This window comes from Pongo pygmaeus, chromosome 21, assembly GCF_028885625.2.
Source record: "Pongo pygmaeus isolate AG05252 chromosome 21, NHGRI_mPonPyg2-v2.0_pri, whole genome shotgun sequence".
Lineage (NCBI taxonomy): Eukaryota > Metazoa > Chordata > Mammalia > Primates > Hominidae > Pongo > Pongo pygmaeus.
The window spans coordinates 35,349,649-35,365,646 of record NC_072394.2 but is presented as its reverse complement, the minus strand read 5'-3'; the positions used below and the strand labels follow the sequence as shown (position 1 = coordinate 35,365,646).

Below are 15,998 nucleotides of genomic sequence, written 5' to 3'. Positions count from 1 at the left end.
CAAATGACAAATTGGGGGGGGATATTTGTAATCTATATGATAGACAATGAGTTAATCTTTAAATATATTTTTATTGTTTTTTTTTTTTAGAGATGGGGTCTCACTATGTTGCCCAGGCTGGTCTCGAACTCTTAGGCTCAAGCAATCCGCCCACCTTGGCCTCCCAGAGAGCTGGGATTACAGGCATGATCTACCATCTACCATGCCCAGCCTAATGTATTTTTAAATAATTATACAACATTTATAAAATGATAGTTACCACAATAGAAAAGTAGGCAAAGGACATGAAGAGACAATTCATAAAGTTATACAAAGCCAATAGAATAAGAAAAGATGTCAACATCACTAATAAACAAAGTCGTCTTAATTAAAATCAAAAGAAACCATTTGCACCTAAAAATCAACCAAAAATGTTTTGCTCACTTAGGACATTTATTTATTGAATGCCTTCTATAAGAAAGACACTCTGATAGACCTAAAGGATCCTCAGATGAATACCACTAATAAATTCTTTAAGTTGTCAAAGATAAAAAAAACAGACTAATGAAATGCAAAACTGTAATAGGAACACTTTTATACTGTTGGTGGGACTGTAAACTAGTTCAACCATTGTGGAAGTCAGTGTGGCGATTCCTCAGGGATCTAGAACTAGAAATACCATTTGACCCAGCCATCCCATTACTGAGTATATACCCAAAGGACTATAAATCATGCTGCTATAAAGACACATGCACACATATATTTATTGTGGCACTATTCACAATAGCAAAGACTTGGAACCAACCCAAATGTCCAACAATGATAGACTGGATTAAGAAAATGTGGCACATATACACCATGGAATACTATGCAACCACAAAAAATGATGAGTTCATGTCCTTTGTAGGGACATGGATGAAATTGGAAATCATCATTCTCAGTAAACTATCGCCAGGACAAAAAACCAAACACCGCATGTTCTCACTCATAGGTGGGAATTGAACAATGAGAACACATGGACACAGGAAGGGGAACATCACACTCTGGGGACTGTTGTGGGGTGGGGGGAGGGGGGAGGGATAGCATTAGGAGATATACCTAATGCTACATGACGAGTTAATGGGTGCAGCACACCAGCATGGCACATGTATACATATGTAACTACCCTGCACATTGTGCACATGTACCCTAAAACTTAAAGTATAATAATAATAAAATAAAATAAAATAAAGAAATGCAAAACTGTATAAACCTTCTAGAGTGCAATTTTGTAGTATACATTAAAGGCCTTAAAGTGACTTATGTTCTTTATGTAATTACATACTCTTTCCTTGGGACAAATTACTAGATGTACAAATAAACAACTATAAACAACAACAAAAAACATTTGTGAAAAAGAATATTTTACCATCATTTTTAGTGATATCTAAACACAACTTTATTGAAACATAATTCACATAAAAATTTACCAATTTAAAGTGCTCATTCAATGGTTTTTAGTATATTCAGAGTTGTGCAATCACCACCACATTCTATTTTAGACCATTTCATCACCCCAGAAAGAAACTCTTTACCCACTAGTCACTATGCAATTCTCCCAACTCCCTCCCCCAGCCTCAGGAAACCACTAATCTACTTTAATATGGACATTCTGGACATGTCATTTAAGTGGAATCACACAATATATGGTATTTTGTGGTTGGCTTCTTTCACTTAGCACAGTATTTTCAAGGTTCATCCATGTTGTTGCATGCATCAGTACTTTATTCCTTTTTATTATTAAATAACATTCCATTGTATCACCATACCACACTTCATCCATTTGGAAGTTGACATTTGGGTTGTTTCCACTTTTGTATTATTATAAATAATGCTACTATAAACATTCATGTACAAGATTTTATGTGGACATATGTTTTCATTTCTCTTGGGTATATACTTGGGAGTGGAACTGTTGGGTAATATGGTAACTCTACACTTAATTTTTGAGGAACTGCCAGACTGTTTTCCAAAGTGACTGCAGCTTTCTATGTTCTTTTTCTTTTTTTTTTTAAACAGAGTTCGGAGTTTTGCTCTTGTTACCCAGACTGGAGTGCAATGGCGTGATGTCTGCTCACTGCAACCTCCGCCTCCCAGGTTCAAGCGATTCTCCTGCCTCAGCCTCCCGAGTAGCTGGGATTACAGGCACCCGCCACCATGCCCTGCTAATTTTTGTATGTCTAGTAGAGACGGGGTTCCACCATGTTGGCCAGGCTGGTCTCAAACTCCTGACTTCATAATCCACCCACCTCAGCCTCCCAAAGTGCTGGGATTACAGGCGTGAGCCACCGTACCCGACCAGCTTTCTACATTCTATCCAGCAATGTGTAAGAGTCCCAGTTTGTCCACATCCCAGCCAACCATTGCTATTATCTATAGTTATCCTGGCAGGTGTAAAGTGGGATCTCATTATAGTTTTAATATGCATTTCCCTGATAGCTAATGATGTTCAGCATCATTTAATATACTTATTAGCCATTTGTACATCTTCTTTGAAGAAATGTGTATTTGGATCCTTTACCCATATCTTAATTCGGTTATTTATCATTTTTATCAAGTTGCAAGAGTTGTTTATATATTCTGGATACTAGTCCCTTATCAGATATATGATTTGCAAGTATTTTCTCTCAGGTTACCCTTTCACTTTCTTGACGGTATCCTTTGCAGCCCAAAAGTTTTTAATTTTGACAAAGTCCAATTTATCTGTTTTTTTCTTTTGTAGCTTGTTTTTTGGTGTCATATCTAAGATACACTGTCTAAGGTCACAAGTATTTTCCATTTATTTTCTTCTAAAAGTCTTATAATTTTGGCTCTTACATTTAGGTCTATAATCCATTTGGAGTTAATTTTTGTGTGTGTTATGAGGTAGGAGTCTAACTTCAGATAAAGTTATCCCTATTGTCCCAGCAGGACATGTTTTAAAAAATATATTATTTCTCCCCATTTGATTGTCTCAGCATTCTTGTCAAAAATCAACTGATCATAATGTGAGAATTTATTTTTTAACTCTAAATTCTATTCCATTGATTTACATGTCTTTCTTTATGCCAGTATCACATTGTCTTGATTACTTAACTTCATATTCAGTTTTGAACCTGGGAATTGTGAGTCCTTCAACTCTGTACTTTCTCAAGATTTTTTTCTTACTGTCTATATCCCTTGTATCTCCAAAAAGCAAGGAAGGAAGGAAGGAAGGAAAGGAAGGAAGGAAGGAAGGAAGGAAGGAAGGAAGGAAGGAAGGAAGGAAGGAAGGAAGGAAGGAAGGAAGGGAGGGAGGGAGGGAGGGAGGGAGGGAGGGAGGGAGGGAGGCAGGCAGGCACAGTGGCTCATGCCTGTAATCGTTGCACTTTGTGAGGCTGAGGCGAGTGGATCACCTGAGGTCAGGAGTTCGAGACCAGCTTGGCCAACATGGCAAAACCCCGTCTCTACTGAAAATACAAAAATTAGCCAGGCATGGTGGTGGGCACCTGTAATCCCAGCTACTCGGGAGGCTGAGGCAGGAGAATTGCTTGAATCTGGGAGGCAGAGGTTGCAGTGAACCGAGTTGGTGCCACTGCACTCCAGCCTGGGTACCAGAGCAAGACTCTGTTAAATAAAAGAAAAAAAAAAGAGAGAGAGAGAAGGAAGGAAGGGAGAAAAAAAGAAAAAGAGAGACAGAGAGAGAAGGGAGGGAGGAAGGGAGGGAGAAAGGGAGAGAAGGAAGGAAGAAAAGCAAGCTGGGGGCCCGCTGGGCAAGGTGGCTCATGCCTGCAATCCAAGCACTTTGAGAGGCCAAGGCAGGCAGACCACGAAGTCAGGAGTTTGAGACCAGCCTGACCAATATGGTGAAACCCCATCTCTACTAAAAATACAAAAAAATTAGTCGGGCATGGTGGCACATGCCTGTAGTCCTAGCTACTTGGGAGGCTGAGGCAGGAGAATCGTTTGAACCTGGGAGGCGGAGGTTGCAGTGAGCTGAGATTGCACCACTGCACTCCAGCCTGGGCGACAGAGCAAGACTCTGTCAAAAAAAAAAAAAGAAAGGAAGCGAAAGAGAGAGAGAAAGAATATGGAAGGAAGGAAGGAAGGGAGGGAGGGAAAGAGAGAGAGAGACAGAAAGAAGAAAGAAACAAAGAAAGAGAGAGAGAGAGAGAGAAAGAAAGAAAGAAAGAAAGAAAGAAAGAAAGAAAGAAAGAAAGAAAGAAAGAAAGAAAGAAAGAAAGAAAGAAAGAAAGAGAAAGAAAGAAAAGAAAAGAAAGAAGGAGGGGAGAGAGAAAGAAAGAAAGAGAGAGACAGAAAGAAAGAAAGAGAGAGAGAAACGAAGGAGGGAGGGAGGGAGGGAAGGAAGGAAGGAAGGGAGGGAAGGAAGGAAAAGAAAGAGAAAGAAAGGAAGGAAGGAAGGGAGGGAAGGAAGAAAAGAAAAAGAAAAGGGAAGAGAAAAGAGAAGAGAAAGCAGCTGGGATTTTGATATAAATTGCATTAAATCAATTTGGGGAATATGCTATATTAACAACATCCAGTCTTCCAATCAATGAACATGAGATATATTTCCATTTCTTTGGGTATTCTTTCATCTCTTTCCATAATGTTATGCAATTTTCAGGGATCAAGTTTTGCACTACTTTTCCAAATTTATTCCTAAGTATTTTTTTGATGTGATTATAAGTGAAATTTTTAAATTTTTATTTTCAGGTTGTTTATTGCTAGTGTATATAAATATATTGGTTTTGTATATTTATCTTATATCAAGCAACCCTATTGAATTTCTTAGTTTTAATAGTTTTTAATAAATTATTTAGGATTTTCTAGATATAAGATCATGTCATCTGCAGATAGAGATAGTTAACTTCTTCCTCCCCAATATAGATACCTTTTATTTCATTTTCTTGCCTAATTGACCTCCCAGTAAAATGTTAAATTGGGGTGGCAAGAGTAAGCATTCTTGTTTTATTTCTGATTTTACAGGAAAGTATTTAATATTTCAACATGAAGTTTTATGCTACCTGTGAGTTTTCATAAACGACTTTTATCAGGTTGAAGGAGTTTCTATTTCTAGTTTATTGGGTGTTTTAATCAGAAAACAGTGTTCAATTTTGTTAAATGCTCTTTTTGCATCTATTGGCATAATCATATGGCTTTTGTTTTTTATTCAGTTAATATGGTGTATTACATTAATTGATTTTGGATATTAAGCCAACTTTGCATTCCTGGGATAAATCTTACTTGGTCATGGTGTATAATTATTTTCATATGTTGTTGGTTTCAATTTGCTAGTATTTTGAAGATTTTTTTATCTATATTCATAAAAATATTTGGTCTGCAGTTTTATTTTCCTGTGATATCTTTATCTGGTTTTGGTATCAAGGTAATACTGGCCTCATAGAGAACTCTTTTGGAAGAGTTTGTGAGCAATTGACATTAATTCTTTAGCCAGGTGTGGTGGCTCACGCCTGTAATCCCAGCACTTTGGGAGGCCATGGTGGGCGGATCACGAGGTTGGGAGTTCGAGACCAGCCTAGCCAACGTGGTGAAACTCTGTCTCTACTAAAAATACAAAAATTAGCCAGGCATGGTGGTGCATGCCTGTAATCCCAGCTACTCCAGAGGCTGAGGCAGGAGAATCACTTGAACCCCGGAGGCAGAGGTTGCAGTGAGCCAAGATCACACCATTGTACTCCAGCCTGGGCAATAGAGTGAGACTCTGTCTCAACAAAAAAAAGAAAAATCTTTAAATATTTGGTAGAATTTGCCAGTGAAACCATCTGAATGTGGACTTCTCTTTGCGGGAAATTTTATTACTAATCCAATCTCCTTACTTGTTACATTCAGATTTTCTATATCTTCAGATTTTCCATATCTTCAGATTTTCTGTTTCTTATTAAGTCAGCTTTAGTAGTTTGTGTCTTTCTAAGGTTTTGTCCATTTTCTTTTATTTTTTGATAATGAAAAGTTAGAAACCATATTAATGTCCAACAATAGATAACAAGCTAAATAAGTGATTATAACCCCATAAAATGAAAATTTGTAACTCCATAAGGTGAAATATTATTTAATCAATAGAAAGTGTGGTTTTCAGCTGGGCACGGTGGCTCATGCTTGTAATACCAGCACTTTGGGAGGCTGAGGCGGGTGGATCACCTGAGGTCTGGAGTTCGAGACCAGCCTGACCAACATGGAGAAACCCTGTCGCTACTAAAAATACAAAATTAGCCAGGTATTTTAAAATAAAATAAAATGCTTAATTTTATTACAAATAAAATAAATACAATATAAAATTAAATACAAAATTAGTCAAATATTTTAAAATAAAATAAAATACTTAGGGGTAAATTTAACCAAGGAGTTAAAAGGTCCATACACTGGAAACTAAAACATTGTTTAAGAAAACTAAGAAAACACAAATAAATGGAAAGCTATCTTGTGTCGATAAATTAGAAGAATTAATATTATTAAAATATTCATACTACGCAAAGCGATCTACAGATTCAATGCAGTCCCTATCAAAATTCCAATGTCATTTCTTATAGAAATAAAACAATCCTTAAATTCATATGCAATCATAAAAGACCCTGGCTAGCCAAAACAATCTTGCACAAAAAGAACAAAGCTAAAGACATCACAGTCCCTGATTTCAAAATATATTATAAAGCTAATATAATCAAAACACTATGGCGCTGGCATAAAAATAGACACATCAACTAACGTAACAAGACAGAAAACCTAGAAATAAACCCATGCACTACTAGTAAATTGATTTTTGACAAAGGTGTTAATAATACGTAATGGAGAAAAGACAGTCTTTTCAATAAACTGTACTAGGAAAACTGGATCCACATACAGAAGAATAAAATTGGATCCTTATCTCACACAGTATAAAAAATCAACTCAAAATGGATTAAAGTCTTAAATACAAGATCTGAGACTGTAAAACAGCTAGAAGAATACCTAGAGGAAAGGCTCCATGACATTGATCTGAGCAATGGTTATTTAGCTATGACCTCAAAAGCACAGGTAATAAAAGCAAAAACAGGCCAGGCGCGGTGACTCACACATGTAATCCCAGCACTTTGGGAGGCTGAAGCAGGCAGATTGCCTGAGGTCAAGAGTTCAACACCAGCCTGGCCAACATGGTGAAATCCTGTCTCTACCAAAAAATACAAAAATTAGCTAGGCATGGTGGCACATGCCTATAATCCCAGCTACTCAGGAGGTTGAAGTAGGAGATTTGCTTGAACCTGGGAGGCAGAGGTTGCAGTGAGCTGAGATTGCACCACTGCACTCCAACCTGGGTGACAGAGCAAGACTCCATCTCAAAAAAATAAAAAATAAAAATAAAAATAAATAAATAAAAGCAAAAATAGACAAATGGGATTTCAGACAAGATACAAAGCTTTTGGACAGAAAGGAAACAACGAACAAAGTAAAGAGATAACCCATAGAGTGACAGAAAATATATGTAAATCATACATCTGATAAGGGAGTAACATCCACAATAAATAAGAAACTCAAACAACTCAATAGCCAGAAAACGAATAACCCAATTAGAAAATGAGCAAAGTGGGCTGGGCGCACTCACTCTTGTAATCCCAGCACTTTGGGAGGCAAGGTGGGCAGATCACCTGAGGTCAGGAGTTCAAGACCAGCCTGACTAACATGGAGAAACCCCATCTCTACTAAAAATACAAAATTAGCTGGGCGTGGTGGCACATGCCTGTAATCCCACCCACCTGGGAGGCTGAGGCAGGAGAATTGCTTGAACCTGGGAGGCGGAGGTTGTGGTGAGCCGTGATCGCGCCATTGCACTCCAGTCTGGGCAATAAGAGCAAAACTCCATCTCAAAATAAAATAAAATAAAATAGGCAAAGTGGCCAGGCGCAGTGGCTCACGCCTGTATCCCAGCACTTTGGGAGGCCGAGGCGGGCAGATCACTTGAGGTCAGGAGTTTGGGACCAGCCTGACCAACAAGGTGACACCTCGTCTCTACCGAAAATACAAAATTAGCGGGGTGTGGTAGCTTGTGCTTGTAATCACAGCTACTCAGGAGGCTGAGGCAGGAGAATTGCTTGAACCCAGGAGGCGGAGGTTGCAGTGAGCCAAGATTGGATCAATGCACTCCAGCCCGGGCAACAAGAGCAAAATGCCATCTCAGCAAAAAAAAAAAAAAAAAAAAAAGAAAGAAAAGAGAAGAGAAGAGAAGAGTAAATGGACAAAGCATCCAAAGAGACATTTCTCAAAAGAAGACGTTCAAATGGCCAACAGGTTCAAGAAAAAAAATGCTAAGCACCACTAATCATTAGGAAAAACAAATTAAACCACAGTGAGATATCATCTTACATCTGTTAGATTAGATGTTATCAAAAAGACAAGAAATAAGTGTTGGTGAGGAGGCAGAAAAAAGAAAACCCTTGTACAATGTTGGAGGGAACGTAAATTAGTACAACCACTGTATTGGTCTGTTCTCATGCTGCTAATAAAGACATACCCAAGACTGGGTAATTTATAAAGAGGTTTAATGGACTCACAGTTCCACACGGCTGGGGAGGCCTCACAATCATGGCAGAAGGTGAAAGAGGAGCAAAGGCACGTCTTACATGGCAGCAGGCAAGAGAACATGAGCAGGGGAACTGCCCTTTATGAAACCATCATATCTCTTGAGACTTATTCACTATCATGAGAACAGTGGGAAAAACCCACCCCCATGATTCAATTACCTCCCACCAGGTCCCTCCCACGACACCTGGGGATTATGAGAGCTACAATTCAAGATGAGATTTGTGTGGGGACACAACCAAGCCATATCAACCACTATGAGAAATAGTATGGGGTTTCCTCTAAAAACTAAAATTAGAACTACTATATGATCTAGCAATTCCACTTCTGGGTATATATCCAAAAGAGATCAATATGTCATATCAATATGTCAAAGAAATACCTGCACTCCCATGTTCATTGCAGCACTTTTCACAATAGCCAAGATATAGAATCAACCTAAGGGGCCAGCAATGGACGAATGGATAATGAAAATGTGGTGTATATACATAATGGGAATACTATTCAGCCTTAAAAGAGAAAAAAATCCCGTCATTTGGGACAACATAGATAAATCTGGAAGACATTATGGTAAGTGAAATAAGCCAGTCGTGAAAGAAAAATACTGCATGATCGTATTTATATATGGAATTATAAAAAGTCAAACACATAGAAGTATAAAGGGCCGGGCACGGTGGCTCACACCTGTAATCCCAGCACTTTGAGAGGTCAAGGCAGGAGGATTCCTTGAGCCCAGGAGTTCAAGACCAGCCTGGGCAACATAGACCTCATCCCTACAAAAAAAAAAAAAAAAAAGTTTTTTATTTGATTTGATTTATTTATTTTTTGAGATGGAGTCTCACTCTGTTGCCCAGGCTGGAGTGCAGTGGCGCAACCTCAGCTCACTGCAACCTCCGCCTCCCAGGTTCAAGTGATTTATTGCCTCAGCCTCTAGAGTAGCTGGGATTACAGGCACGCATCACCATGCCTGGCTAATTTTGTATTTTTAGTAGGGACAAGGTTTCACCATGTGGGCCAGGCTGGTCTTGAACTCCTGACCTCAGGTGATCTGCCCACCTCGGCCTCCCAAAGTACTGGGATTATAGGCTTGAGCCACTGCGCCCAGCCAAAAAGAGGTTTTTAAAAAGAAGTAGAAAGGAGAATGATGGTTACCAGAGGCTTAGAGGGTGGGGTGGGGAATAAGGGAGAGAGAATGGGAATTTATTGGTCAAAGGGGTACCAAGTTTCAGTCAGACAGGAGGAATAAGTTTTGAGATCTTCTGCACAGCAGAGTGACTATAGCCAGTAATATATTGCATACTTCAACATAACTAAAAGAGTAAATTTTAAATGTCTCACCGTAAAAATTATAAGTAAGTGAGGTGGTAGATATGTTAATTGGCTTGATTTAATCATTCCACATGTGTACATAGATCAAAACAGCACACTGTACCTCAGAAATGTCTACAATTATGATTTATCTATTTGAAACAATATTAATAAAATTTTTAAAGAAAAAAGAATGCTTGATGGTATAGGAAATTCCAGTTACATACAATATAATCCCAATTGTTTAAAATATATCATTATAAAACTAAGAGCAGATGGTCAGGAACACAGATTCTGGAGTCAGACAGACTTAGGTTTAGTCTCATGTCTACACTGGTTGCTACTGGAGCTTAGACAAGTCTCTCAGCTCTTCAGTTTCATTACTTCCTCATCTGAAAAATATCATCTCCCTCACAAGTCATTATGGAGATTAATGAATGCATATATAATGTACTATCACCATCCCTGGAACACTGCAAGCAGTAAATAAATATTATTATGATGATGATGATTGTATCAACGTTATAAATTCTTCACATACTGACACTGTGGGTAATCAGTTCCCAAGACATTTTAATATAATGACATTCTCTTCATACTAAAATGAACTAGCCATAACATATTCATGCAGAGATTCAAAAGGCACAAAAGACTGCAAGAAGGCTATCAAAATTGCAAATGCATGTAACCCTTTTACCTAGCAATCCTACTTCCAAGAACATCTCTTGCAGAAATGCCTTCACATATGTGAAATAACATTCACTATTCGCTTTCGTGTAAGATTTTTTTAAAGACAAATTTACCTTAAAATGGGATAGTGCTGCTATGCAAAGGTCTCCAAGATATATCATACAGCAAGAAAAGCAAGATGAGTACCAGTATAAGTGAAATGATACCTTCAGTAGAAAATAACTTTACACATTGTGTTTGCATAAGTAAACACCAGAGGAATAACCAAAAATCAACACACGTGGTTACTTCAGGGAGCATGAACTGTTTGGGGGAACAGGAATGGGACTTAGACTCTTCGCTGTAAGCCTTTTTACGTTACCTGACTTTTTAAAACTTTCACTGATGTATGATATACACATAGAAAATTGCATATAAGTGTAGTACTGAATAATTTTTTTTTTTTTTTGAGACAGAGTCACACTCTGTCGCCCAGGCTGGAGGGCAACGGAGCAATCTCGGCTCACTGCAACCTCCACCTCCCAGGTTCAAGTGATTCTTGTGCCTCAGCCTCCCAAGTAGCTGGGATTACAGGCGTGCACCACCACACCCAGCTGATTTTTGTATTTTTAGTAGACAGTGTTTCACCAGGTTGGCCAGGCTGGTCTCAAACTCCTGACCTCAGATGATCCACCAGCCTTGGCCTCCCAAAGTGCTGGGATTACAGGCATGAGCCACCGCGCCCCGCCCACCACTGAATAAATTTTTAGAAACTGAATACAACTGCATGATCAGGCCCGTTAATGAAGCAGAACATTGCCAACCTCTCCAGAAGTCCCCTTCATGATTCCTTCCAGCCTCTCCACTTCCCCAACAAAAACAATCATTTCTAATATATGTTCTTCTGTGTCTGACTTCTTTTGCCTAAATTGTTTGAAGAGTTCTCCATTTTGTAGTGAGTAAATTCACTTCTGGTGCCAGATATTACACTGTAATTTATTTGTAATTTATTTTCCAGTCTACGATGATGGGCATTTGGGTTGTTTCTAATGTGGCATTATTACGAATACTAATTCTTTTTTTTTTTTTTTTGAGATGAAGTCTTGCTCTGTCGCCTAGGCTGGAGTGCAATGGTGCGATCTCAGCTCACTACAACCTCTGCCTTCTAGGTTCAAGCAATTCTCCTGCCTCAGCCTCCTGAGTAGCTGGGATTACAAGGCGTGCACCACCACACCCGGCTAATTTTTGTATTTTTAGTAGAGACAGGGTTTCACCATGTTGGTCAGGCTGGTCTCAAACTCCTGACCTTGTGATCCACCCGCCTCGGCCTCCCAAAGTGCTGGGATTACAGGCGTGGGCCACCGCTACTGACCACGAATACTAATTCTATCAATATTTTTGCTCTTATCTTTTAGTAAGTGTATTTCTCTTGGGTATGAGTTAGTCTATGGTCCTAGCTCATTTGTGGGGCTCAAAGGCACTTTCCTGAGCAACCCTTCAGTAATCCTCCTACCTCTTTATCCTCCAAGGGAATGTAGTGTGGGAAGCTGGTCCCAAGCTGCTGAGGAATTAACAACCGGAACTTGTTGTGTGCTTCAGAGACAACCTTGGCCCCACTGGATTGGAATGGCTGTTTATCAATCAATGTGCAGTAATCCTTGATGTCCCAGATCTAGACATAAAGTGTGGGTTAGTGGCCTCACACCCCTTGACCCAGACCCCAACTCACTCTGTGGGCTCCTCCCAGACCATTCCTCTTCATTTGGTGGGGGTGGGGGTCAGTTCTTACTTACATCTCTGAGATACCTCACTACTAGGGCCAGAAAGGCCCTTAGGGGTCTTCTAGGCCAGACTCCTGGATTAGCAGGCAGGAAGGGTGTGACCGGCTCAAGGACAGCACACCCCTGCCTCATGTCTTGCCACAAGGCACAAAATCAGCTCCTGAGACAGCTGATCCTAGATTAACCACATGACTGGGGGATGAGGGAGTTGGAGAAGACAGTGATGGAGCACGGAATTCTCCGGGGAAGGCTTCTCAGAGGGGCTTTTTGAACCAAGCCCTGCTCCTGTCACTGGGCTTAGCAGAGCAGGAGAGGACTCCTCCCTGCATTGTTTCACAAATGGAACCAGTACCCAGAAAGAGTAGGAACTAGGCAAGGGCCATGTGAGCAAAGAGGTGGCCGAACACCTAGCTGGCACCAGCCCCTCAATCTTCCTGCCAGTTCTTCCTCACCTTGATGTATCCTTTACAATCCCCCGTGATGAGGATCCAGTCATTTTTATCAGTGGCCATGGCACCCACGACAACATCCCCATTGTCTAGGTCCACAGGGAACTTCCCCAGCAGGCCTCCATTCCCATGGAGGGACCAGGCGTAGATGTAGCCGTCCATGCAGCTGCTCAGCAGGGCAGCCGTGTGCGGCAGGCGAGGCCTGGTCTGCAGGAAGATTATCTGAGGAAGAGAGGAGGGCCCGGCTCAGCAGGGCTGTGGGCCACTGTCACATGGTGCTGAGGGACCTCAGCAAGTCACCACACCCACCTGGTCCTCCAGTTTCCTAGATGCCCAGTGAAAGTGGTGACGGTAGTCCCACCCTTCCTATCCAGCTGGTGACAAGGAACGTCATACTGGACTGTGAACTACTAGAGGGCAGGGATTTTGTGTCTTTTTTGTTCACTACTTTGTCCTTAGTAATCACAATGGTGCCTGACACATAATACATGATCAATAGATGTTTATCAAATGAAGGCTTACAAGTTTGATTTGACATAGGCTCAGACAAGATTTTCACAACCTGTAACTCAACCCAAAGTGATGTGGGGAAGGAACTCACTCCCCTTCATATATATCTATAGTGAAATATCCATATTTTCCAGCCAATCATCAAGAAAGCATTTTAAACAAATTCTTGTTCAAGACTTGTTTTGATCACGCCCTTTGCTAATTCCCCACTCTGCTCACTTTTCCCTTACATGTCACTCCTGTGGCCCATGTGGGGGCCACAATGGGAAGTTACTCTGCATGGCAAGCATGAGAAGAAAGTTTCTTGCCTGGCACCCAGCAGGAGGCTGAGAGCATAGTGAGGGTGGTAGAGCAAATCAGGCCAGAAAGGGGAAACTGGAAGCTTCCTCACTCCTGCTAACTCAGAACTTTACAGTGTAATAGCTTATGTGTCCCCAAAACATCTCACCACAACAAAAATCTCAATTATCAAAAATCTCATGGTGGCTCACGCCTGTAATCCTAGTACTTTGGGAGGCCGACGCGGGTGAATCACTTGAGCCCAGGAGATCGAGACAGCCTGGGCAACATAGTGAGACCCTGTCTCTATTTAAAGAAAAAAAAAAAAAAAGAAGGGAAGGGAAGCGGAGGGGCGGGGAAGGGAGGGGAGGGAAGAGAGAAAAAAGAAAAGAAAGAAAAAAATCTCAATTATCCTTATTGTCATAGAAATCCGAAACTAGCTGTTCAACCTGCTTCCCACTGGCCCCGGTGCCAGGGTCAAAAACCAGAAGTCCCTTGTGCCCAAAGCTTGATGGGTTCACCGGTGAATTCTACCAAACATTTAAGGAAGAATGAATGCCAATCCTTCCCAAACTTTTCCAGAATACTGAAGAGGAGATAACACTTCCTAACTCATTCTATGAGGCCAGCATTATTACCCTGATATCAAAGTCAGACAAAGACACTATAAGAAAAAAAAAAAAAAACTACAGAGAAATATCCCTTATGAACACTGATATTTAAAAATTATCAAAAAAATTAGCAGACTGCATTCAGTAGCATATTAAAAGGATTATATACCAAGACCAAGTGACATTTATTCCTGGAATGCAAGGATGATTCAACATATAAAAATCAATAAATATAATATACCACTTCACAGAAAAAAAGAAAAAAACCCACACAATCATCTTAACTGATGCAGAAAACGATTTGACAAAATTTAAAAAAATAGGAATAGAAGGAAATTACCTCAACATAATAAAAGCCATATATGAAAAACCCACAATGAACATCACACTCAATAGTAAAAGACTGAAAGCTTTTCCTCTGGAATTAGGAACGAGGCAAGAATGTCCACTTTTGCCACTTTCATTCAACAGAGTACTGGAAGTTCTGCCAGAGGGATTAGGCAAAAAAAAGAAATAAAAGGCATCCAAACTGGAAAGAAAGAAGTAAAATTATAAGTTTGCAGATGATCTTATCTTATATGTAGAAAACGCTAAAGCTCCCACACCAAAAAAAAGGGGCTAACAAATGAATTCAGCAAAATGGCAGGATACAAAGTCAACACAGAAAAATCAGTCGCATTGGCCAGGCACGGTGGCTCATGCCTGTAATCCCAGCACTTTGGGAGGCTGAGGTGGGCGGATCACCTGAGGTCAGGAGTTCGAGACCAGCCCGGCCAACACGGTGAAAGCCTGTCTCTACTAAAAAATACAAATATTAGCCAGGTGTGGTGGCGGGTGCCTGTAATCCCAGCTACTCATGAGGCTGAGGCAGGAGAATCACTTGAACCTGGGAGGCGGAGGTTGCAGTGAGCCGAGATTGTGCCATCGTACTCCAGCCTGGGTGACAGAGCAAGGCTCTGTCTCAAAAAAGAAAAAAAAATCAGTTGCATTTCTATACACTAACATTGAACAATCTGAAAAGGAAATTACAAAAATAATTCCACTGACAACAGTGTCAAAAAAAGAGTAAAATACTTGGGAATTAACCAAAGAGGACATTATGCTGAGTGACATAAGCCAGTTACCAAAAGACAAACATATGATTCCACTTATATGAGGCAGAGTAGTCAAAATCATAAAGACAGAAGGTAGAATGGGGGTTTCCAGGGGTTAGAGGGAGAGGGGAGTGGAAGTTATTGTTTAATGGGTATAGTTTCAATTTTACAAGATGAATGGATGGTGGTGATGGTTGCACATTATGAATATATTTACTACACTGAACCATACACTTAAAAATGGTTTCCATGGTAATTTTTATGTTATGTGTATTTTACTACAAGAAAAAATTTTTGAAAAAAAGAAAAAACAGGAATCCCTGAACCAAAGACAAAGGGCAAGCATTTCCCCCACTTGATGCAAGTGCTCACTGTACAAAATGTGGGCAGCATAGACACATGAAAGGAAATTAAAATCACCTACAAAATCCCAGTACCCAGAAATAATCACCATTAAGATTTTAATGTATTTTGGCCAGGCATGGTGGCTCTCGCCTCTAATCCCAGCATTTTGGGAGGCCGAGGCGGGTGGATCACCTGAGGTCAGGAGTTCGAGACCAGCCTGGCCAACTTGGTGAAACCCTGTCTCTATTAAAAATACAAAAATCAGCTGGGCATGGTGGTGGGCACTTGTAATCCCAGCTACTCGGGAGGCTGTGGCAGAATTGCTGGAACTTGGGAGGCGGAAGTTGCAGTGAACCAAGATCACATCACTGCACTCCAGCCTGGGCGACAGAGTGAGACTCTGTC

General features: G+C 40.4%; 1 protein-coding gene across 1 annotated transcript in view; it reads right to left on the bottom strand.

Annotated features, from left to right (window-relative positions):
* Positions 1–15,998, bottom strand: part of EFCAB8 (EF-hand calcium binding domain 8) — a 103,820-nt gene that overhangs the window by 19,203 nt on the left and 68,619 nt on the right. Inside the window, exons 21-22 of the mRNA XM_054467054.1 lie at positions 12,758–12,976; positions 12,038–12,196 (exon numbers count right to left, since the gene is read on the bottom strand). Of these exons, the coding sequence (XP_054323029.1) occupies positions 12,038–12,196; positions 12,758–12,976 (378 nt within the window). The remainder of the gene's footprint in view (positions 1–12,037; positions 12,197–12,757; positions 12,977–15,998) is intronic.